Source organism: Stylophora pistillata, chromosome 6, assembly GCF_964205215.1.
Source record: "Stylophora pistillata chromosome 6, jaStyPist1.2, whole genome shotgun sequence".
Classification (NCBI taxonomy): Eukaryota; Metazoa; Cnidaria; class Anthozoa; order Scleractinia; family Pocilloporidae; genus Stylophora; species Stylophora pistillata.
In genome coordinates this window covers 27,603,858-27,626,357 of record NC_142524.1, presented here as the reverse complement: position 1 = coordinate 27,626,357, position 22,500 = coordinate 27,603,858, and the positions used below count along the sequence as shown (strand labels likewise).

Below are 22,500 nucleotides of genomic sequence, written 5' to 3'. Positions count from 1 at the left end.
ATTCTTTTCTTTGGGGCAATTCAGAATTGAGCACTGAAAGAAATCTGCCGTGGGACCGCATTGGTTTTTTTTCCCCTTGCTCAGTGATTGGTTTAGAAAACCCGCGTAACTCTCTCAACCAATCACACGCGACTAGGTCGACCGCGTTTTTCCGTGGTTTAGAGGGACTTCTCATTGGCCCTTCAGGGTATTTTACTTTCTTCTCATTGGCCGCTGTAATGACTTTGGTTTTGGTTTTGCGATACTCAGTCGGAAAGTGACAAGATATACTCCTTTCGAGCCAAAGGAAATAATCCGCAGTGCTTGGATCAGAATAATAATTATCATTGCAGGTCGAGGTCAAATAGGTCTCCCATGGGACTTGCTGTAAAAGTTGTTTATTGTGCGAGGCATACATGACTCCTCTTTGTTTTTAGGACCCCAGGAACAGGAGAAATCAAAGAATTTTTTGATTTTTTGTCCCAGATTTCTAATTTCTCGCCGCCTCAAAATTTCTAAGGAACCCTTGTGCAGCAACACCAAAGAAAGGCTGCTCAGAGTCTATGAAACAAACCTACGAAATGATGAACGAAAATACTCACAACTCCGTCAACAAGAGGATTTGGTGGAGGTGGGGGCCCTGCAGCTGGGGGAGGAGGAGCAACTCCTCCCGCAGGTGGCGTGGTAGCTCCTTCAGCAGGAGGAGCCGGGGTGGTTTCCTCTGCACTTCCGCTCTCCTCTGCTCCTTCCTCTGGTTTAGCTTCTGAAAGTTAAAAAAAGGTAAACAACTCTTGTACTTTCTTGTTATCTCTTTCGCTGGCCTCTTCTCCACCCTGTTTGCATTTCTTGTTACTAAATATGTTAAAATTATACCAACGGCTATTCTGGCAATAAATTATCACTGGTCCCTAATACTGTTTTTATTTTCAGCTTTGATCGTCAACGGTGGCTTACTGACCTCAAGTGATTTGTTCCAGCAAAACGCGCCAGAAGCCTGGGCACAAATATATACTTCGCACTGAACCGGTGGGAGCTTGTGTGTCATTAAAGATACGAGTTTAAAAAAGAGAGTTGTTACCTTCTTCAGCGATGTAACTGTCATCAAAGTCTTCTTCAACTTCACGATCATCCTTGGAAATATCAAAAAAGAAATCAGTGTAAAATAGGTCCAGTGTAAAGTTGAAAGGAGTGGTATTCCTTTAAGTTGGCAAATATTTTTGTTTCAACTAAATGCTCCAGCAGCTTGATTTAGACTGAGGGGACGAGCGGAAAAGCGGGGACAAAGGGAGGGGGCGAGAGGGGGGCGAGAGGGGGGCGAGAGGGGGATAACTTCAAAAATCTGACCAACTTTCTCTCGCTCTCTCCCAAGTTTGTTCATCTAATCTCCACTAACTGAGAGAGCTTGATGCAGGCTTGTATTCAAGTAGCTCTCTAAGTTTTAAACATGTTTGCGTTGGTTGATCATGGTAAAAAAAAAAAAGAAAAAAATTAAAACCTTGCAATGAAACTTGAAGAAGTCATGACTCTGATGCTCGCTTTTTAGTCACCACTTAGATCGCATGTTTTCTACGCCTTAAACTAAAGGGAAAACATGAAAGTCATCGGCGGAATTTATACTTATTGTTGTCATGCTTAAACCGCACGCAGTTCCAGGCAAAATCAACGGGTATCAAGAAGACTTGTTCTCTTGCTTGCTTCAATAGACCTTTCTTAAAAAATGGCGGCCGAAATCATAAAATTTAGAAGAGAACGAAAGCAATTCCTACAACAAGAAAGTAAATAGTACTAAAAAAACTTCATATTGTGCATTTCGAGTGAAAGCATGTGGAGCCTAATTCGTTATTTCAGAGAAATGAAAAAGATAAATCATTTTGCTTTTTTTGTAAAGGTTAAGTGAACCTTCTCCTTCGCTCCCAGAAGTGGAAAACTGCTCTGTGTTTCTTTTGAAGAACTATTTCATGGCCAAAAATGTTCATTTAAGCAGCTTCTTTAGGCCATCAAGATTCAATGAGATGCTTTAACAAAGAGGATTGCTTTAACAGCAAACGCGTTAAAAGATTAATGAGAATTAACTAAAATCATCATAGAGGGACCCACAAGGAGATACTCTGCTATTTGAAAATAAAGCTAATTCTCTAAAACTTGGACACACGTTAACTCCAGCTAAGGCTCTTTATTTTCCATCGGGTCCCAATCCTTAGAATTAATTTTAGCACCGAATTCTCGAACGTCCAAAACCTGAAACGTCGTTGTCAACGGCACACCTCGCTGTATCGATCTGTGGAGAAGCGCCGATCACGTTTAGAGTAGTTGCTCCATATGTTCTTGACAAAGTTCTGTTCTCGACGCTCAAGGAAAAAGCTCAGGCAAGAAAACTTTGCCTTTTGTGATCTGAGAAAATGAATAACTAAGAAAGAGCGAAAATTTTGCAAGGTTCTAATTGGAGGAAGGATTGAGAAATGCTTTAGCAAAACAAAAGAGACACTTTCTCAGAAAAAGATGAGAGCCGTTTTTGGAGAGTCTTTCACAGGCAATTCCTTTTGCTTAAAAAAGAAATATCTATTCCTCTTCTACTCAAGCCCACGTGTACTCCTGACTCTGAACTCTGGTGTTTAACTCTTCCTACAGACAAATGTGTCAGGCCATGATGATTTTGTCTGTAATCATACAAAAGCTTCAAACCTCGATCGATTATGGCTGGTGTTGTGATAATTGGCCAATTTTTTAGGTCGACTTCTATTTTACAAACATTTCCCAGACGAGAAAATCATTTCGTATGCAATGTGACCGAAAAAGCTACACGCCTGAGATAAAATTTGAATTAAGCTCCTAGGATTCAACTGTAGTCGTCGAAACTTCACCATTTAACTTACTCACCTCGTTCGACGGCCTTGCATAGCATGTAACAAGGAAAGCAGCTAAGAGAAGGAAAACTAAAACACGCTTAAGCTCCATCATTGTATTGTCTGTGGTAGTACTAGAAAGTCGGTCGCGACCACTGACTTAGACAAAATATATAACACATAAAATAATCATGGTTCGTTACTGGTAGCTGGTCACAATAAAGAACGGAGTGAATGAAAGTGATCATGGTCCACAGGTGTTATAAACAAATCGGACCGGTGGCTTTCCGAGAGCTTTGTTAGTACAAAATTGCAATGACGATTTCTCTTATCAAATTGCAAATTGGTATGGATAAAAATGATGTTTTATTAAAAGGATGGGCTAATTAAAACTCAATCTATTTGTGGTTAAGTCCATTTACGGAAAACAAAGCACTTCTGGAAGCGATTAGGGTTTCTCCGTTTCCACATCTGTTGTTTGGTAGTTTAAGTCGTTGAAGCAGCTAAACTGTCTCTAATAGGCAAGGCTTCGTGCAAACTCATCAGTCTACGACTTATTTCGTTTTTCATATTGTTACATCTGTGATTCGTCTGGTCGCAATGCATGTCTGAGGCCCAAATGGTCAGCTAATCATTGACTCAGGTCAAATATAAGCGATCCTTTCAGTTTATGGTGTAATTTATCTAATTTAAGCTGGATAGAGGAAAATTGAAGCTTTTCCTCTCTCTCCCTCTCTCTCCTATTTTTTTTTTCAATAAAAAAAAAAAATAAGATTCCACACGCAGTTTGATGGTTAAAATCCTGTCTTTAATGGAACCAGTAAACCCAAAGCTATTTTATAAAAACAATAGTCCGTCCTTTCTATCGTTGTGCATGTGGTTTACCCGTAGATGAATAACCCTCTAAGGATGTTGGGAGAACGCTACAAACAACAGCAAAAAGCTTGCTGAGCTCTTGTCTTTGGCTTGCGGTTTTTACCAAATTTTATCATTTTTTCCCTGCATGCTACCGGGAGGTCATTACGCTAGTAAATTAATTAGAATTACGGTGTAACGCTCTATCTCAGAAGAGAAATTTTGAAATTTTGAATATGAACTTGTTGCCACTCTGATGATTTTGTGTGCATGTGTGTGTCTCCAGGGGAGAGGGGGACGGGGCGAGGAAGGTATATAAAAATGACAAAGACCTCATGGAAGTGAAAGACGAAATTTTAACGACGTGCTAGATATTTCCAGTTCAAAGGACGAGGCTATGAGCCATCGATGGCATTTTCATCAGTTTTTTGAAAGCCATCAGATGAGTTATTTTTCAGTGTCTTTTGATGACGCGGACTCTCAGGAGGACATTCTAAAAAATACAGCAGGAAGCTTCACATGCTCTCAGAAAAGTGTTCCAGCAACATGGACTCGATTATTAATAACCTAACATCGCTAAGCCCACATATTTTTCTGCAGTTCTTCTAAGAACTTTACTGTTTCCATATGCAAAGCCCTTGATAGGTAGAATCTTTGGATTTCGTGATCGTGAGCATTTTGTGTGGAGATTAGCCACAGGCTCTCATTATTAGCGCTGCAAGACGCGTGTTTCTCCACCCGCGGGAAGGTTTGAGACGAGTCAAGGGCAGTGAGAGTATAATCCTCCCATTCTAGTTATAATTTCTGGGGAAGGGGCTGCCGTACCCCCAAATGTTTGTTTTGGAGGGCTAGAGTCCTTCCTGCTCCGCCGCCAGTGAGTTGACCTATTATACCTCAACATCAGTATGCATATTCTCCATACTGTTCTCTCTATATTTCCTAATGTTTTGACAAGGAGAATTTGTTTAACAATTTAGAGCTTCTTGTGATCATTTCCTTCACTCTTGTGACCTATTGCTTGGTTTAGATGTGACCTTGTAAGGAGAAACTAGGTGCTTATTGTATCGGTCTTAGGGGGTCAGCGGTTAAACGCCATGGAACGGGGTAAAATTACCAATTATAACCCTTCCGCGGAAAGAAGCCTCAACAAATAACAAATCGGCATCACTCGAGGATTATGGATTTGGCAACACATCCTTGAAAATTGAACTGAATTTAGAAAGGGAAACCTGGGAACTTTGGACAAGTTCCCGTTTTATATGATTTTTATAAATGATTGACTGTTAATGTTGTCTCTGGTTGAAGAAGTGTTTTCTTGAAAGAAATGCCTAAAAAATTACTGAACGCCGCGGAAATGCCTCTAGAGTGCCCTTCATCTGTTTTTGTTGAATGAAAAGCAGAAATTTATCAACAGGATTTCCGTTCTTTGCAATTGCCTACGTGATACAATAGAAGAAAAATATTCATTCCTCAAGGTATACATGCAGCCATCACACGGACTTCTGAACTGCGTTTCTTATTTCGTAACTAGTTTTGTTCGTAAAATGTAATGGAAGTTGTCATAGTCTCTTCGGTTTTATTTTATATTAATATTTGATTTTCTTTTTGATAGTGTATAGAATAAAAACGTGATAATTTTAGTCTAATTAAATAGTCTTGTATAAAGCCCTGCCAGTTTTGTTCAAATTGCTTAGAAAGGTCTGCTTCAAAGTCAAGTGTAGCCTAAGGCAGTATACTATGTATGGGTAATCACACGATTTCGAATGCAAAGACTAACAAAATTGCATGAGCCCGTAAGGCGAGTGCTATTTGTGGTCTTTGAAAACATTTACAAGGCTTATTTATTCCAAATTGCACGAGAAAATTCATGTGATTATGTAATAATAAAATACATGAAAATTTCCTTGATTCAATGATGACTCTAACCATATATGAATTTAATGCCATTCAAGAAGATAACCTGTCCTCTAAAAACTCGCGAGCGAAAAACGATCTCTTTTGAAGCAGGATATTTACACCAAGTTAGAGTTTTTTTCTTTGTACGTTGGACAAAAAACAACCCCACTACTTCTTCAAAGAACAAAGAAAGCTGCAGGGGATAACAATGGTGAACGTAGTAAGCAGCGGTTTATTCCAGGATATCTAAACAGTGACTATTTGAACGTTATTTTACGAAAGGGGGCCGAATCACCCAATTGACACATTATCGCGGCCAGGTCGCCTGTGGTAACTTTTCTCGGTTTGCACCCAAAAGCTTACCAGCATCCGATGAATTAAGGAAGATATCGTTTGAAAACCACATGTTTGCAACAAACGTGAAGCATCCTTGGAGCAAAAAACGTCCGTTTTATCTTTGTTTAAAAGACTTTCGAGAAAACCTCAGAAAGACTTTTGGAAGGGGTTGGAGGGATGCCAATGTAACTGGGTAAGATCAAGTGGAAAAACAGCAATCACCGCAACTAAGTAGTTTGATTAGCAGAAATTACCTGTCAAAACTTGATGTATTTTCAAATTATAGTCACAATTGCCTTGATGAACAATCGGATCATGGACAGAGGTCGATTATGGTCATTGCAACTCAAAGGTCTGTTTACCTTCAGAGTATTTTTGGCTCATGGAACAAGCGAGAAGCACGAATAAGTCACTCATGTTCTGTCAGGTTGAGGGAGTTCACGCTATAGTAAAAAAATAAATATTCCAACGCTGCTGAAGAAAGTTTCGCCGTTCAATTCCACCAAAGGTCTCCTTCACGTGCCGTATCGACAGTAGCAGACTTTACGCTTGAGCACGTAGATAACATTCCACACGTTGTATGCCCACTGAACCTAAACAAAGGAGTTAGTGAATGACTTCTTTCCTTTCTTTACTGTTTTTAAAATGTGAACTACAGAATCGGAAAACATTCGTCTGTGTTGACGAGGATTTAACAGATAGCCATGAAAAAACACTCACACTGTAAATTTCCTCGAATAATGCGTAAATGAAACACTACACTTGTTGTCTCTTCCGCATGAGGAGCAAATCTATATCTGAACAGGCTGAGAGGGAATGATCCGCCAAAGACATTGCTGAAAGAAGGTTTCTGTCCCTACCAGTTGAGTATGAAATACATCTCAGTAGTACGCTAATAATGTTCATCTCCTGAGATGATACCAGCTCATTAATTAGTCATTAGGACTTCTTAACTGCTCTCCGCATTTTTTCGCAGGACGCGAGTTTATCACGCACTTTTCTGTAAACGAGAGAACAACAAATTCAGTGGACTAAATTTGGAACTATTTCCAATGAGACGGTGATGATAGTATTCTAATTTTTTGCAGTCTCGCTTAAGGAGGCGCTATAAGATAGGCCAGAAACTTCTGCAGGCCATCGGGCGGGCTTTGCCCAGGCATGCAAATTATTTCAATGAACGCCATTGTTCGACATGACTGGTTCCTACCATGGCAACCGACAGGCCTCTATATCGACGGCAAACTATAGTTCAATTCTTATTTGATGGCTATATCATTCATTTCCATTATCGTTAGGCTGATTTTTCCCTGATACCGATCAATGCCTTTCTAGGATAAGTTAACCAAATCGGTCCAATTTTTGAAACAACATCCGCCGAGTTGTTATTTTGCTTTTCCTGACCGTCTCCAGGTGTTTTTTTTTTTGTGGTCATATATTTATTTCCAAATGTAAACATAGACAGGTTAAGAGACAGCGCATGGCGTCTTATTGTTACTCGCCAACTGAGCGTTTCTTCAATAATTCGAAACCTGAACGAAACTGTAGGTCCCCAATGCTGAAGACTACTTGTACTGACTAAGGCTGATTCTGTAACCATGAGCACAACATCAAGTCTGTGGGGAGGGGGGAAGAGTTGGAGTTTACATTTGATTCGTAAGCGCACCGCGCTTTCAGATGCCTACAATCGTTTTTTGCAATTGAAATGATTAGAAATTAATTGAAATGATTAGAAAATACAACGAATGCAGGAAGTATTATTCCATTCCACCTAAATTATCCACCTCTCCAACGTGGGATGTTTCTGCTCTCAGTGCAGTGAGCAGTGAAGCGGAGATAATCACTCTCCCGAATTATTTAAATTAGTATGTTTCTACTGGAAAGCATCAGTTTAGCTGAAGAGCACTCAAGTATATCAGTTGGGCGAACTGCGTAGGTGGGATCAGTTGCACAGTAACCTTGATGGGAAAGAAAGCCTTGCAAGACGATACGGAAACCAGTGTTAGAAGAACATCCCCTGGCAGACTGATTATCAGTGTTAGAGAAGCTAGCCTGAGAGCTAACCCCCTCTCCCCCCTTACAAAAATGGCACGTCTGCAAAATAACAGCGAAGCAGGACTGGAAAATTTTCTTCGTACTGTGGTTAACATGGAAAGAGAAATGCGCTCGCGCGAGAGTTTCGTCAGTGATGTGCTCTCCGGCAAGGAAAGAGCCTCAAAAAACGACAAAATGGACAACCAAGCCGAAGCTGGAAAAGGCATCGCATTGGAGAGAGTATATTACTCCTTCCAAGAAGACTCCATGCAAGGATTCTGTGATATCTCAAGCATACCAAACATGCCCAAACAAAATACCCTTTTCCTAAGGGAAGATGGGGATAGATCTACCCAAGCGGTAAATTTTGGAACGCCCGTCCATCCGTTCCTACACCCTCCCCTGGAACAAGCGGTAGCAGGCTCAAGCTCCTTTCATCAAAGAGCAAAAACGTCGATGGAAGACACGAATATAGATCGTCCGAACGCAGTAGAAAAACAAAAAAACTGTACACTTTGTAGAGGAGAAATCCAAGATGATGACACGTACCATGAAGCACCCTATGTCGCCAACAACTTTACTGACAAAAACACCAAGGTTTTTGAAAGACGCTGCGCTAATGAGAATTTCACTCCGCAACAAATGGTGGGTAAAGGAGCCGTAAAATTGATTAAGCCAGAAAGCAGAGCTTACTTCTCTAGAACAGACGGCCAATTTATTCATGAACACATTTGTGGGCTTAATGAAGAAACCGACAATGGCCACTCAATGAGGACATTCCAGAAGGTACCTAATGAGGCGTGGATCAACAACTGTGTCCTCAAGTCTTTCAAAGGAAGTCAAGAAATAAACGACTTCCCTGCTCAACAGATGGCTGGAAGAAAAACCTCAAAATTCTGTAGCCCAGAGGGCAGGGCCTACTCTTCGAGAAAAGACGGTCATTTTATTTCTGAACATATTTGTGGGTTCAATGAAGTTACAATTAAAAGCCCCTCGTTGGAGACAATTGAAGAGATGCCTAGCAAGGTTTGCATTGGAGACATCCGTCGCACATATTCCTCAGGAATCGTTCACAAATCGGATGAAGGATTTTGTGACAACGGCACCGTGTTTCTTAAGAGAAATCAAGGGAATACTCACTTTCTTGCTCAACAAGTGGTGGAAGAAGGAACCGCAAAATTGTGCCTCCCAGTATCTAGAACAAACGGTCGCTTTTTCTTTGAACATACCGATGAAATTGCCGACAATAGCCTCTTTGTGGGAACAAATAAGGAGTTGCCCAGCCAAGCGTGTATTAAAGACACTTCTCGAACCACTGCTGTGTTGCTAAAAAATCCGCAGCCAAAATATTTCGTTCAACTGAACGGAATGGTTTCATCTAAACGTGCCACCCATCTTGATGCTCAACATACAAATACAGATAACTTTGATGGGCTATCGAATTCAAAAGTGGACCCAGCTGAAATCAATAGTTACAATGAATCAAGAACACCCCAGTTTGCATCTCATTGGAATGCCAATACCCAGACGACACCCATGTCCAAGAGATCATCAAATGAGTGTCATGCTTCGAAAAGCAGAAGAGTAAATAGAGCATGCACGCACGAAAAACATCCTTTAACAAGTGATGAAAAAGTTAGGAGCTCTGACGAAACGATACCGCTAAAACGTTGGAAGACCTGTGTAAACAGTGCCACGGCGAATGCTTCAAATCAAAGCGGTTATTTTTCACTGAGGGAGCCCCACCTTCGACAGATCTCCTCTCAAGCAAGCCAGAGCCAAACAGCACAGTGTCCAACGGTTATCCCCAACTGGTCCCGCAGAGATGGTCTGGTTCATCAAGAAAACCTGTCTGTTCCCAACCAAAATCCTACCTATGGGCAAGCGGGAATCAACAGGAGAAGTCAGCCCCCTGAATGTCAAAGATTATCTGGGTTAAGTTCTGCGAAATCCCCAAACAATGAAATCTTTATTTGCAAATCTAAAGATAGCCTTGTTCCAAAGGGTGTCCTCTGTTCCAAGAAGGTTTTTAAGTGCGATATCCCAGGTTGCTCTAAATCCTTTCCCAAACGATCTGTTCTAACAGACCACATGAGAATTCACACTGGAGAGCGACCTTTTACGTGCCCGTGGAAAACATGCAAAATGACATTTAGACGGAGTGACGAAAGAAAGCGCCATATTCGTAAACACACTGGAGAAAAACCTTATCATTGTCCATATTGCGCCCGGTGTTTCTCTCGATCTGACCACCGGAATTCTCATGTTAAAAAGATTCACAACTACAAATTATCCGTTTACTTTACAAGATTAGAAGGGGTTCGCAGAAAACTGACACCTGGTTTTAAACCTCCATCGCCAATTTACTGATTTATTACTCCCTATTTCTACAGCTCGGGAACCCTTTCCTCGAAATCAACTCATGTTAGTTGTTTTTTGATATCACTTTTGTCACATAGCTGTTACTTCATGACATTTGTGTATATAATATTTTTTAACTTATCATAAATAGGACCCCGTTAGGTCTTACGATAGCTTCTCGCGTTTGAAGGAGTGTTTGAATACTCTGGCTCATTAAATTTAACTTTCCTCATTATTACCGCGATTTGCTCTCTGCGTGCTGCTGTAGAGAGGGAAAACTGCTTAGAAATTGGTAATTTTGGCTTTATCAACTGAGTTGATTATGCAAATTGGCCACCGTAAAGAGTTTCAAAGCTGACGTTTCGCGCGTTAGCCCTTCGTTGAATTTGAACTGTTTTGTATATTGCTATCTAATAGTTATTCAGTCCTTAGAATTGCATGATATGAGCCAAGTAGAAGTGAGTTTTGTAGGTCGAAATGTTATCGACCCGAAAAAGCTATTTTAATTTCTGCATGAACTAATTTAATTAGTTATTTCGTAAAGTATGTACAAGGGTTTTGCAAGAATGAATGAAACGGCTGCTCTCGACTGCCTAAGACAGCGGACACCACTGGGATCGTCCTTAACTGACTTTTTAGCTTAAAGGAAAAAAAAAAAAGAAAAAAACTGAAGAAAAAAAGGTTTTTGTTCTTGAGAGGCCATCGGCTTAGAGACACAAGCAAACGTGACACTAATAATAATGAGGCCCTTAATCTGAACCGATATGCAAATGTATTTAATATCTAATGTTTTCCGGTTGTATTGGCAAAATAATAAGGAAATGTAGTCAAATAAATATCTAGTTTTCAAACAACTGGCTGCGTCTTCGATTGTTTACCAAGAAATTTTCTTTCCTAAATCTCGGATTACAATTACAATTCTACACATCGTAAAACGATTAAAAAGGCAGGAGGCAATATTGAACTCGATTTAAGTGTCATCGTCTTAAAGTGAAGTTGTTGATAATGAGAGAGAGTTGATTATGAATGTGGAACATGAAATTATATAATTATTGAGAACGTTGCAATGATTTGGAAACCTCAACCCAAAGAGTGACACAAAGAACGCTTTTTTTAAAAAATAATTTCCTGTTTCTAAGATATCCTGCCGTTTTAAGGAAATTACTTTGTCTGTTGTTTATTTTGATGGTCTGCTTCCTATCCGAAGCGCACCATAATCCTTTGTTTGTGTCTGTTCCCTGATTCCGTGCATCGCGATTCGTATCACTGAACGTTCTAACATACCGTCACGTCGTCCGGCTCTAACATACCGTCACGTGCAAATCATGTCAGAGGAATCGTGTTAGGTTTGCAGTAAATGGTTTGAACCCGGGGGTAACATGTGAAGGTGTAGTCTGATCGTCCGGTTGAGTGTAGTCCTGAGAAGGACTGTTGTCGGTGGTAGTGACTGACGTTTCGACAACCTGTGCGGAAGTCATCATCAGTCCTCTGAAACAGGTTGTCGAAACGTCAGTCACTACCACCGACAACATTCCTTCTCAGGACTACACTCACCCGGACGATCAGACTACACCTTCACATGTTTGGTTTGTTAACATCCTAGCAAAATTTCTATTAATAATGTCACAAGGATGAAAACTACTCACTCAATGACGTGATGCCGGAACTTTCATCATTTAACCTCAGTCAGTGTTCTTGACGCTTATAGGGTCTAGAAACACGAACACTTCTTTCTCGTGAAACAATTCTTTCTCGGGAAATTTGCAGCCATCAATATGCAAGGATATATGAAAAACTCTTCACCGGAGTGAGGGGGAAGGAATGCCCTCTATTTTTAACACTTGTGTCATTGTTGTTAACTACATTTCTAGGTCAATTGCAGTGATCGAAAGGGGTTGACTCCAATCTGAAAAAGCTGTAAAATTGGCCCTATTGAAGAAGTTTTGGTTTTTGTTAAGACAAACGAATTATCTCAGGGGGAATATTTCTGTTGATCTGGCAAATTTTTTTAGTAGAGGTTCATAGCTCCCTATCTGATCGATAATATGTACGCATGCCGGACCTTTCTTCATTCCCAATCTTCCCTCTTTTTTCTATATTGCGTGGATACAGAGTCACTTCCTTCCGTAGAGACAGGACAGAATGGTGAGTGAGGTAGAGGTGTTTTTCTCAGTCTGCATACCCATAACAATTGAAAAAATGTATTAGTAATCTTACAGTGACCCTTAAAATGTAAACATGGTTCAATATCCGAACAAATTGTGGCTGCTTTCGAGAAAATGAGGTCACACCAAGGTAATTTCTAAAATTTCATTGCGACGGAAGCTTTATTACGAGTTTGAAACCAAAACATTCAGCGATTGCCGCGAATTAAACTCAACGAGAGCAACTATTTGAAAAAACAAGGTTCAAAATTGTATTTAATGTGGATTATCTTCAGAGTCAGAATTTAAAAGTATGCGATGTCGACCCAGCAGTTAAGGAGAAAGTGGAGAAATTTCGTCTTCGAAAAGAGAAAACCGTAGCCGCCATTGTCCGTAAGTTTTTAACCAAGATTATCTTTGTAGGGTACACTACCCTGGTAAACTGGCACTTGGTATATTTCTCTTGTGTAAATATAATGTCGAAAAGTATTTGGATGTCCATTGTGTCTGAAAAGTGTTTGTACATGTAGAATGCTGTGCATGGGGTATGTGTAGGTGGGGTGGGGTGGGGTGAACCAGTTGCAGTGAATTGACATTCCATGGCGGGGGGGGGGGGAGGGAGGGGTTTGAAATACTCATTAATTCTTTATACTTTGCTAACCAGTGGAGGCTTCAGTGATGTGTGACACTGGCTTCAGAGCAGACATTTTCAGGAATGCTAATACAGTGATGCTGTCCTTTACAAACTTCACGTTTACACCGAGTCTCCTAATTTTTCACTTTTTACTTGGATTTTGATCTTGCTTCAAGTGAGAGTACTTTTAATATTGATTTATGTTTTTTAACAACTGCATCGCTAAGTGGAGGCTGAGTACCTGTAACATCTAGGAGCTTCCACTATTGGCAGCCAGCTTCCAGATGGAGACTTCTCCTATGACTTGCAAATCCTGGCAACCCAGCCATGAGCCCCCATACAGGAAAGGGAGACAGGCACCTGTCACACTGAATAAACAGTGCAAAGAGGGAGGGAATGAGGGGGGTGGGGGAAACTGCCTGGGAATGCTGCAAGTACATGCTCAAAACACGTGCAAGAAGGCCTCAAACAAAGAGCACATGGATGCATACAGTGCAGATGCTAAAAAACTGCTGACTAATTAGAATGCTGACACTCTTTGTTGATAACTCCATTAAACTGCATTTAACTGTATATATCAGGAAACGATTTCCCGCTCACTAATTAACTGTCAATAAACTGGATATGTTCATTTGAAACATAATCCCAACCAGACTTTACCTTGAAGGTGAACTAGGCTCTGGAGTTGAAGTAAAAATTATGGTACCACTCCAATGCAAGTTGACAATCTCAACTCCAAACTTGATCCTTTATTCTTGAAAGTTGGAAGAATCTAGCTTTGGGTTTTGTGAATCAGGAATCCTGTTTGGAGAACTAGAGATTTTTTGTAAGGAAACAAGCTGATTTTCAAAAGAAGAACTGTCGCAGGAGACAGAAAGTACAGGATCAACAAAAGTATCTGATCATTGCATGCCCACCTACCTGTCCACTAACCCAACAACATTTAACTGACAAGTAACTAAACAAGTAACTAAACAAGTAAACAAATAAACAAGTAAACAAGTAAACAAATAAACAAGTAAACAAGTAAACAAATAAACAAGTAAACAAGTAAACAAATAAACAAGTAAACAAGTAAGGGCAAATGTTGGGTTAGGGAAGAGGTAAGTACACAGTTGCTCAGATTCTAACACTGATCCAAAGTATGACCCACAGCTTTTTTTATTCATGTTAGACAGTTCAATAAAACAATATCTCTTGTTTCCCTAAATTTCCCAGTAATCTTTGTTTATGTGAGTGTAAAACAGTTTCTTTTTTACTCTTAAGTATTAATTTGTTTGTTTGTTTTTTTTTACCACTTTCAATTTTGTCTAGTTAAGATTGTACCTGATAAACTGCTAGTAGTCATAGACGAGGAACATGAGGTAGGTTTATGTTGTGCTAAATTTTAGGTATATAATTAAGATAGTTATTGAGCACTTAAATTTGCAGGCATAAGAAATTTTGGAATCTCATCAGTTGGTCTGGGTGTATCGTGGTAGGGTTTGATATACCTGTCAAATGTCCAGCATAAAACAGTGATCAAACTTCTGTGCACGTGCAAACCCAAATAGAGGTAGAGGTTGGACATACCTGTCAAATGTCCAGGGTAACACAGTGGTCAAAATTAATGTCATACAGTGGCATGCTTTCAGGCTGTCAGAACCAAGTTGTCTCACACAGTAACAAGCAAGACAGTGGTTTTTCCTTATGCTTTCCTTTGAAACTTTGTGTGAGAAATTGACTTTTGGGTGGCCAAAATTGATCCCCTTGCATATGTCTGACATTTTCAAGACTGCTGTGTTGTCAAGCCTTGAGTGTGAGTCTCGTGTGCTAATCTGCTGACCACACTTTGGAATAAGCAGGTTTACTGGCATTCATTTTTGGAGATTCATATGACATCTCAAAGTTTGATACTTCAGCAACCAAGAAGAGAGAGACAATTTTTTATAGAATGAAATAAAGGAGCATAATTTTATCTCTAATGATATTTTGAGTAAATTTTAGTCTGCTCCCTCTGACTTCAGACCAAAACAAATTGTGTTGTTAAATTGATACAGCATGCCAGATGGCTGCCAAACACAGGTAGCCAATTTAAAATTGTCTCAAACTTTCATAGTTTGGAGTGTCGATGGAACGTCAATTTTGACCATTTACCGAGTCATCACGTTGTCAAGAATAACTTCTCAATGCAGGGCAGATTAAAAGAACTTTTATTGTTTTTATGGTGTTTATGGTTTTCCGAGTTTTACAACTAATTGTTTTTTGCAGGATATATCCATTGAGGATTTAAGGGAGGAATTACCTGCCCACCAGCCTCGGTATCCTTTTGGACATCAAGCAAATGAATTGTACTTTAAGCAACAGTTATTGCAAGGAACAACTTGTGAAAAGCTTGAAAAGCCTGGAAGCTATGAAAAACTAGTAGCTGAATATATTGGGAATGGTCCAGTGAAGTTGGGATAGTAGTGAATTGTTGCAACAACTTTCACAAAATTGTTTGAAATTTCCTAGATTCAGCCATACCTAAATTGTAACATTTTTACATGGATGCAAGATTGACATCTGATCAAAGAGCCTGTCATTTTCATTTAAGTTCATTAACTGAACTTAATTTAAAGTGGCTGAACACAGTTTTCATGCAAACTTTTGCTGATGCAATTCAGTGCACACACAAGGATTGCAAAGAACAAACATGCCGTCAAAAGAGAGCTTATTTTATTTACTTAACACGTACCCACACTATCTGTGCTATTTTTCTCTATAGTTGGCGCAGTGTATTGAGGGCTTTAATATTTTATTACAAAGATATGTTAGAAAAGTTGACAGTGCAAAGAACCCAGCAATTCTCAGCTTTTTCGTCATTACTGAAAGAACCCAGTTAAACACAACGTATGTGTAGTAAGTCAAAAAATTGCGATTGAATGGAAAATTGCTCTCTTGGGAATACACCTATTTCTAGAGAACCACTTATTAGAATTTCATGAAATTTGGCGGGAAAATACTTCAGGAAATAAGTAACTGTAGCATTGAAAAAATTAATTTTAAACAAAGGAAATTTTAGATAATCAAGTGGACCTTCAACAAGGGATAATTAAAGATCTCTCTGTTAAATTGTTAGCAAAATGGGGTTAACTTGTTAGTATTGTTACAAGCTCGTGGCATGCAAATTATAAATAAAGAAAATCTAATGTCTAGATTTTCTTCAAAATAATAAACAAAACTGATTTTAATTGGCTGTTTATATTTATTCATGTTGCCATGGCAATGGCACATACGTCAGCTTAACTATTGAAAAAACAAAGTTTGTGTAATTAACTTGCTTGCTGCCAGTTTTGGTGACCGAGAGATCAAGTGTTTTAGACAAAATGGTGAAAGAAATACAGGTATCAAAAACTGTGTTCAGCCCACCTTAAGTTATATTTATTATTAATAATTGTCAAAAATCTACATTTCTCCTTAATGATTTGCAGCTATGTGGTTCTTAGTTATGTTCATAAACATGATGATGGAAGAGTTTCTTTTCCTTTTTGTTTTATCTTTATTTCTCCCCAAGGTAAGTTCAGAGAAGTTTTCAATGCCAGGTCCCAAGGGGCTAGGATTACAAGGCGTCAACTCTATTTATTTATCAAGTAAAGACATAATCCTCACAGGTGGCCATGGGCAGCAATTTGAAAAATTGCAGAAACGAAGCCTCTGTTAAAAATTCAGGCTTTGATGGGATTGGAACCCATACCCACAGATACTAGTCGGGTGTCTCTACCAACTTAGCTACGAAACCACATGTTGGAAGTTGGGCACATTTTAAACAGTTCCTCTTTCCCTTGGAGGAATCTGATGTAATTTGTAATGAAATAAATTTCACTTTACCTGCTGGTTGAAAATCAAATTAAACCCGTGCATCCCAGACACCAGTTGGGCACTACTATCAACTGAACTAAGCCGGAGAGGGGCAGCTTGCCTGCAAGTATCATGACATCATTTGATTTTTAATTGGCAGGTCAAATGACTTTTATTTCATTACAAATGGCAGCTTGATTTCGGTGGTTCTACATTGTGTGCTTTCAAAATACTCCTGTCTCTTTCAACCAGGTTGTAAGCCAGAACTACACATGATGTATTCTGGCACAAAGACCAGCCTTACCACAGATCTTAACGCAACCAAGGTAATTTGAAAATCAACAGATAGCAAATTTGTTAAATAATTTGAAAATCATCTAAGTATGTAAGTTTTCAAAACTGAAGTATATATATCTTGTGAAGGTGTAGTCTGATCGTCCGGGTGAGTGTAGTCCTGAGAAGGACTGTTGTCGGTGGCAGTGACTGACGTTTCGACAACCTGTGCGGAAGTCATCATCAGAGTCTGATGATGACTTCCGCACAGGTTGTCGAAACGTCAGTCACTGCCACCGACAACAGTCCTTCTCAGGACTACACTCACCCGGACGATCAGACTACATCAGAGTCTGATGATGACTTCCGCACAGGTTGTCGAAACGTCAGTCACTGCCACCGACAACAGTCCTTCTCAGGACTACACTCACCCGGACGATCAGACTACACCTTCACATGTTACCCCCGGGTTCAAACCATTTACTGCATTATATATATCTTATTAGACGTTTTGTTGTGTAGTATGGCTGAGTATTTTTACGAGTTGTGTTTGACGAGCCCATAGGGTGAGTCAAAATACAAATAATGAGTAAAAATATTCAGCGATACTACACAACAAAACGTGTAATAAGTTATTTATTATCCAACACGCCAAACTGTTGTTTCTGTGGGCGAATTTCATGGATATTTATTTACGGGGAGTGCGTGACAGAAGTATGCGAAGCGGAACAGAATTGGCACGTTATTGTGTTGCTGTTTCTATTTTCTTCATTAAATGAAGAAATTTTCTGGTCGTCAAGCTGTTTTTCTTCGTTTGATTCATCAAATGAACTTGGATCTATATTTGCCAGCCATTCTGACTCTTCATCATCGGAAATATGATTGAAATTGTCTGCCACTTTTTTTCCGTAACTACAATCCAATTCTTCACTTGTGCGATGTGAGAAAACCAGTTTAACCTGTACTACAATAGATGAGTACAAATACTGCGTGATATTTGTACTCGTCTATAGTGTCATTCGTACTCGTCTAGGTGTAGTTGGATAATAATGTATGATATTCACCCACACTGTAGGATTCTGATTGGCCTTCTTACAAGAGAGTTTATCTGCTGTCTCAATTGTTGGGCCTCCTATTTTCCCTATGTGCACATCTTGTGCTCTTCATTTGTTATTATCATTCGATGGATTTTTTCCCCCCATTTTCATTGGCTGGGAGCCCACCACGTGACCTGCAAATAACTGCCAACAAATAATGGTCTGCTCCTGCTTACTACCGTCTAACTCAGTTTTTGCTGCAAATAATATTCTGCTCATGCGCAGTATTCAGAGATTATATCGACCAAAACAAACAAGGAAACCATTTGATTTCTGGCAGCAGTGTGCGCTTGCCGCTTCCCCCAAAAAATTGAAAGCAAACTCGGTGATCGAGTGATCAAACAATCATTGAACTTGGTTATCGCAAAATATCATGATTTGTTAGTGTCTCGCATTTGATTTGTCAGTGTCTTGCATCAGCCTTTGGCTTCGGCAAATAATTGATCTCCTTGCCACAGACAAATCACAATATTTTGTGATAACTGAGTTCAATAATTGTTAAATATTTAACCCTTTAACTCTCAAATCTGAGTGTAAATTCTCCTCTCTAGCTGCTAGCCATTTCTTTGTAAATTATTTATGAGACATTAGTGTAAGATCAAGGAAACAACTTCTACCTGATAAGTTTGAGTATTCTCACGACCTTTTTTCTGGATAATAATTATATGGATATTACGTGTATAACGAGAAGTTACAAGTTAAACACTTCAGGATTAAAAGAAGAGCCGTGCAGACAAATGAGCGAGGGTCATGGTTGTCTGTGTTGTTTCCAACCATTGTTTGATTAAAATTAATCGGTAATTCTACTTGGAAAAATGCAGTAGTCTCAAGAAGTTTTCATCTTATCCCATTAACCCTAATAGTGATAAGCATCTTATTTTTCTCAACAGTATCACCCTTAAATCTAAGATTTTTGTCACAGGAATAAAGGAAATGATCTAACTCAAGAGGCTATCAATTGTTAGATAAATTCTCCATGTAATTACCATTAAGAAATGTCTAGAGAACAGTATGGAGATCTTTCTTATTGATTTGAAGGCATAAATGGTTAATGGGGTTACGGTGTAGTTACAAACACGGAGAGGATTGACTGAATGCATAAAAATAGCTGATAACTCCTCCTTCTTTTTCCAGGTTTTTGAATTAAGGTCTGTAGAAGAATTGACTGAGGAATGGCTGAAGGAGAAGATCAAGTTCTTCCGTTAATCTGCAGTACTTACCATTTGTTCACAATAGTTACAAGTAGTATGATTGTAACTCAAGTACATTTTATTCATTGATAATTTGAATTCAATACCTTCGGAGGAAAGTGTTATTAAATATCAGTTGTCAAATTTGTCGCAGTTGTTTTGCACTTTTAATGCCACTTTCTACAAAGCTAAATTTGTAGGTTCAGAATTATTGGAGACTTAATGCAGAGTAATCTAGTTTTATCAACCAAGTTGATATAATTGTATATTACACCTTTGGAGAAAAAAGTTTATTAAATAATTATCAGTTGTCAAATTTGTAGCAGTCATTTTGCACTTTTGATGCCACTTTCTACAAAACTAAATTTGTATATCTAGGATTATTAGAGAGTTAATGCAGAGTAATCTGATGTTGCTTGTCCGCTAAGCAATATCATCCTGTAACAATCCTGTAATTTGACCTTTTAGCCACATTACACTATAATTACGATCTTGGCAAAGTGGAATGGCTTAGTAAAGATGCTGACAAAAACTTAAAAAAAAAAAAACACTTCAGGAAAATTAATCTTACAATCTTCAATTCAAACATGGGGGGAAGCACCTACAATTAACTTCTTAATCCTCAAAATCAAAATTGTAATTCTCTTTTCCTGCTGAGTTCCATGCATTTCCTTGCAAGTCAATTCAGAGAATTAATTTTGATCTTCTAATTAGAAATCAGTAAGCTTGTAGACTTGTCTTCGCCTATCATTTGCTTGCTGGATATTACATTTATTTAATTCTAGGAGAGATATTGCCTTAATCACCTCTTTAACTCCCATGAGTGACCAAGACAGAATTTCTCCCAAGAATCTCGATACAAAATCAAGTAGACAAGTGACGAGAATAAGGAAATATAATAAATTAGAGGATTGTTAACTGATCCGATATCAAATTCTCCAATCTAGTATCATAACAATTATTGTATAGCAGACAGTAAGGAGAATTAGTATTGAGATCTTGGGAGTGAAAGAGTAACAAAAAACCAAAGATAAAGCAGGTTTGATAATTTGACTCAGATTAGATACTTTCATGGTGCCCCCTTACACTAAAGACTATAAAAGTGTACCAGTGAATTAAATAAGGAAGCTAAAAAAATCTCAGGGGTGCTTGCAATGGACTAGCACCCAATCTGAGTGAATAAATAGATACTTTTTGTTTTCTAAGTGCAGCAGAAATCTTGGATAAACATGGGCAGTATGGGGCCCCTCAGCAGTAAGTTGACATGGAAAGATAGCACTGTTACCAAAACAACTTCTTATTGAACATTGGTTCAGAAGATTTATTTACATCTTGTGGCTTGAATTCCTCAAGATAAAGTGTACTGACAAAGAATGCCACAAGAGAGTGATCAACAAGGCACTTTACTACTTAGAATTCTGAATAATCCATTTCCAAGCTCTTAAAACCCCCACTTTTAAAATGGGTTGAGTGCACAAACTTCCTGGGAAAATCAGTTATATTAATTTTTTGCATGAAAGAAAAATCATGTTCAACTCAAAAGCTCTGCACCGAACCTTCTTCAAAAACAGAGGCTTTGAGAAGCTGGAAAATAGCCTATCTACAAACTGATGATCAACAAGCAAAGAGGACAACAGAGGCCAGTGGAAACTTCAACCCGTGATATCTAACTATAAATGAAATAGTTTTCTCTAATCTTATCACCTTTCCATGGGTTAAATGGTGCTATGTGAATAATTGAGAAGAATTTTTGTTGCTCAATTTATAGGAGAATTCAAGGATTGATCCAAGTAACAACTTTCACTCAGATATGCAACTCTTGAAGACAGATAACATAATTTAACTCTTTAACTCCCAAAGACCTGATTGCTCATCCTCCTTATTAGTTGTTACACATTTCTTTGGGAATTAGCTACTAACAATAATTTCTTGTCAGATCAAGATAACAACCTCTACCTGAAAATTCTATACCAGGGATATTGTGGGGAGAAGTTAAATGTTGATCATTTCTGGGAGTTAAAGGGTTTATATCCATACCACTCATCATGAACTCAGCTGTTGGGTAGTCTCTGACCTCCTTATTCACATTTTGGCGACTCAGAGGTAAATGCACATGTAGCCCCTCCCTAGATACTCTCTGACACGATATTTCTAAATCTGGCTTTTGAGCCTTGATCATGGTGCAGGGCTTGACACTAACTTATCAACTTACTAGCCAAGTGGCTAGTGACATCTTTGATGTTAGGACAATTTGTTTACTAGCCAAACTGGCTAGTGGAAATCAAAAACCACCTGCCAAAACTGAATTTCTACTAGTCTGTGGCTAGTTGGCTGCCATAAGTGTCAAGCCATGATGGTGACCAGCTTAACTCAGTAAAAACTATTACGATGTCAGGCTCTTCCATTTCTCAAATTGCAGGATGTTATTCTAGTGTAACATTCCACAGGGCAGGTCTGTAGGATCCCCTATTGGCTGGAGATTTCTCGGACCAAGTGTCCCTGGATATAACTGATACCATACATTTAGCTTTCCATAACAAACATTTCAATATTTAAGTTTGTAACATTGTACAGAGCTTACTTAATAAGCATTTGAGCCACATTCAAACTAGAAGGTCAGTGTACACAAGAAGGCAAAGTTTGATAATTATAACAAAATTAATTCCACCATTATTCACACCACTTCTTGTCTCAACTAATGGTCCCAGAAAGTAAGAGAAGAAATTGAAGCCATAACATGGCTTTTGAATGCTCCATCAGGCCAACAAGGCATACATCATCCTGAAAAAGAAATGTAACATTACAGTGTTGTCCAACCTGTCTCAGCTTCCTTAAAAACTTGCTGTTGGTTGTAAATAAAAAGAACATCATCATATTTTAGGGAGAAAAGTAAACAAGTTTTTTTTTTTATCTTCCATACACAAAGTATTTGGGATTTAGTACACTGTGTAATTATTTTAACAACAAAAATTAGGATGATGATAAACATTGTTGCAGCTGGTCAACGTGTGGCCATTGCCTGGATTCCCATTCAGGAACAAC

The 22,500-nt window shown here is 38.8% G+C and overlaps 4 protein-coding genes across 5 annotated transcripts in view; 2 read left to right on the top strand and 2 right to left on the bottom strand.

Annotated features, from left to right (window-relative positions):
* The window catches only part of LOC111334948 (uncharacterized), a 3,846-nt gene extending 831 nt beyond the window's left edge, over nt 1–3,015 (bottom strand). The window contains exons 1-3 of the mRNA XM_022940758.2: nt 2,857–3,015; nt 1,058–1,109; nt 582–742 (exon numbers count right to left, since the gene is read on the bottom strand). Coding sequence (XP_022796493.1) covers nt 582–742; nt 1,058–1,109; nt 2,857–2,937 — 294 coding nt within the window. The 5' untranslated portion in view covers nt 2,938–3,015. The remainder of the gene's footprint in view (nt 1–581; nt 743–1,057; nt 1,110–2,856) is intronic.
* Nucleotides 3,016–6,080: 3,065 nt separating this feature from the next.
* LOC148729229 (uncharacterized) lies at nt 6,081–11,155 on the top strand. The gene has a single exon (XM_088762490.1). It carries the CDS (start codon nt 7,869–7,871, stop codon nt 10,308–10,310), a length of 2,442 nt encoding a protein of 813 aa, XP_088618616.1. The 5' UTR covers nt 6,081–7,868; the 3' UTR covers nt 10,311–11,155.
* A 1,153-nt stretch (nt 11,156–12,308) lies between these two features.
* Nucleotides 12,309–19,774, top strand: LOC111334929 (glia maturation factor beta). Of its 2 annotated transcripts, none has more exons than XM_088762491.1 (7): nt 12,309–12,446; nt 12,742–12,838; nt 14,394–14,443; nt 15,330–15,379; nt 16,532–16,614; nt 17,151–17,224; nt 19,403–19,774. In XM_088762491.1, the coding sequence occupies exons 1-7, from the start codon at nt 12,444–12,446 to the stop codon at nt 19,472–19,474; spliced, it is 429 nt and encodes a 142-aa protein (XP_088618617.1). In that variant the 5' UTR covers nt 12,309–12,443; the 3' UTR covers nt 19,475–19,774. The 2 variants fall into 2 exon arrangements, with proteins under 2 accessions (XP_088618617.1, XP_022796474.2); XM_022940739.2 differs by having other exon boundaries at nt 12,429–12,455.
* Nucleotides 19,734–22,500, bottom strand: part of LOC111334928 (protein cornichon homolog 1) — a 6,557-nt gene continuing 3,790 nt past the window's right edge. Inside the window, exon 5 of the mRNA XM_022940738.2 lies at nt 19,734–22,239. Coding sequence (XP_022796473.1) covers nt 22,215–22,239 — 25 coding nt within the window. The 3' untranslated portion in view covers nt 19,734–22,214. The remainder of the gene's footprint in view (nt 22,240–22,500) is intronic.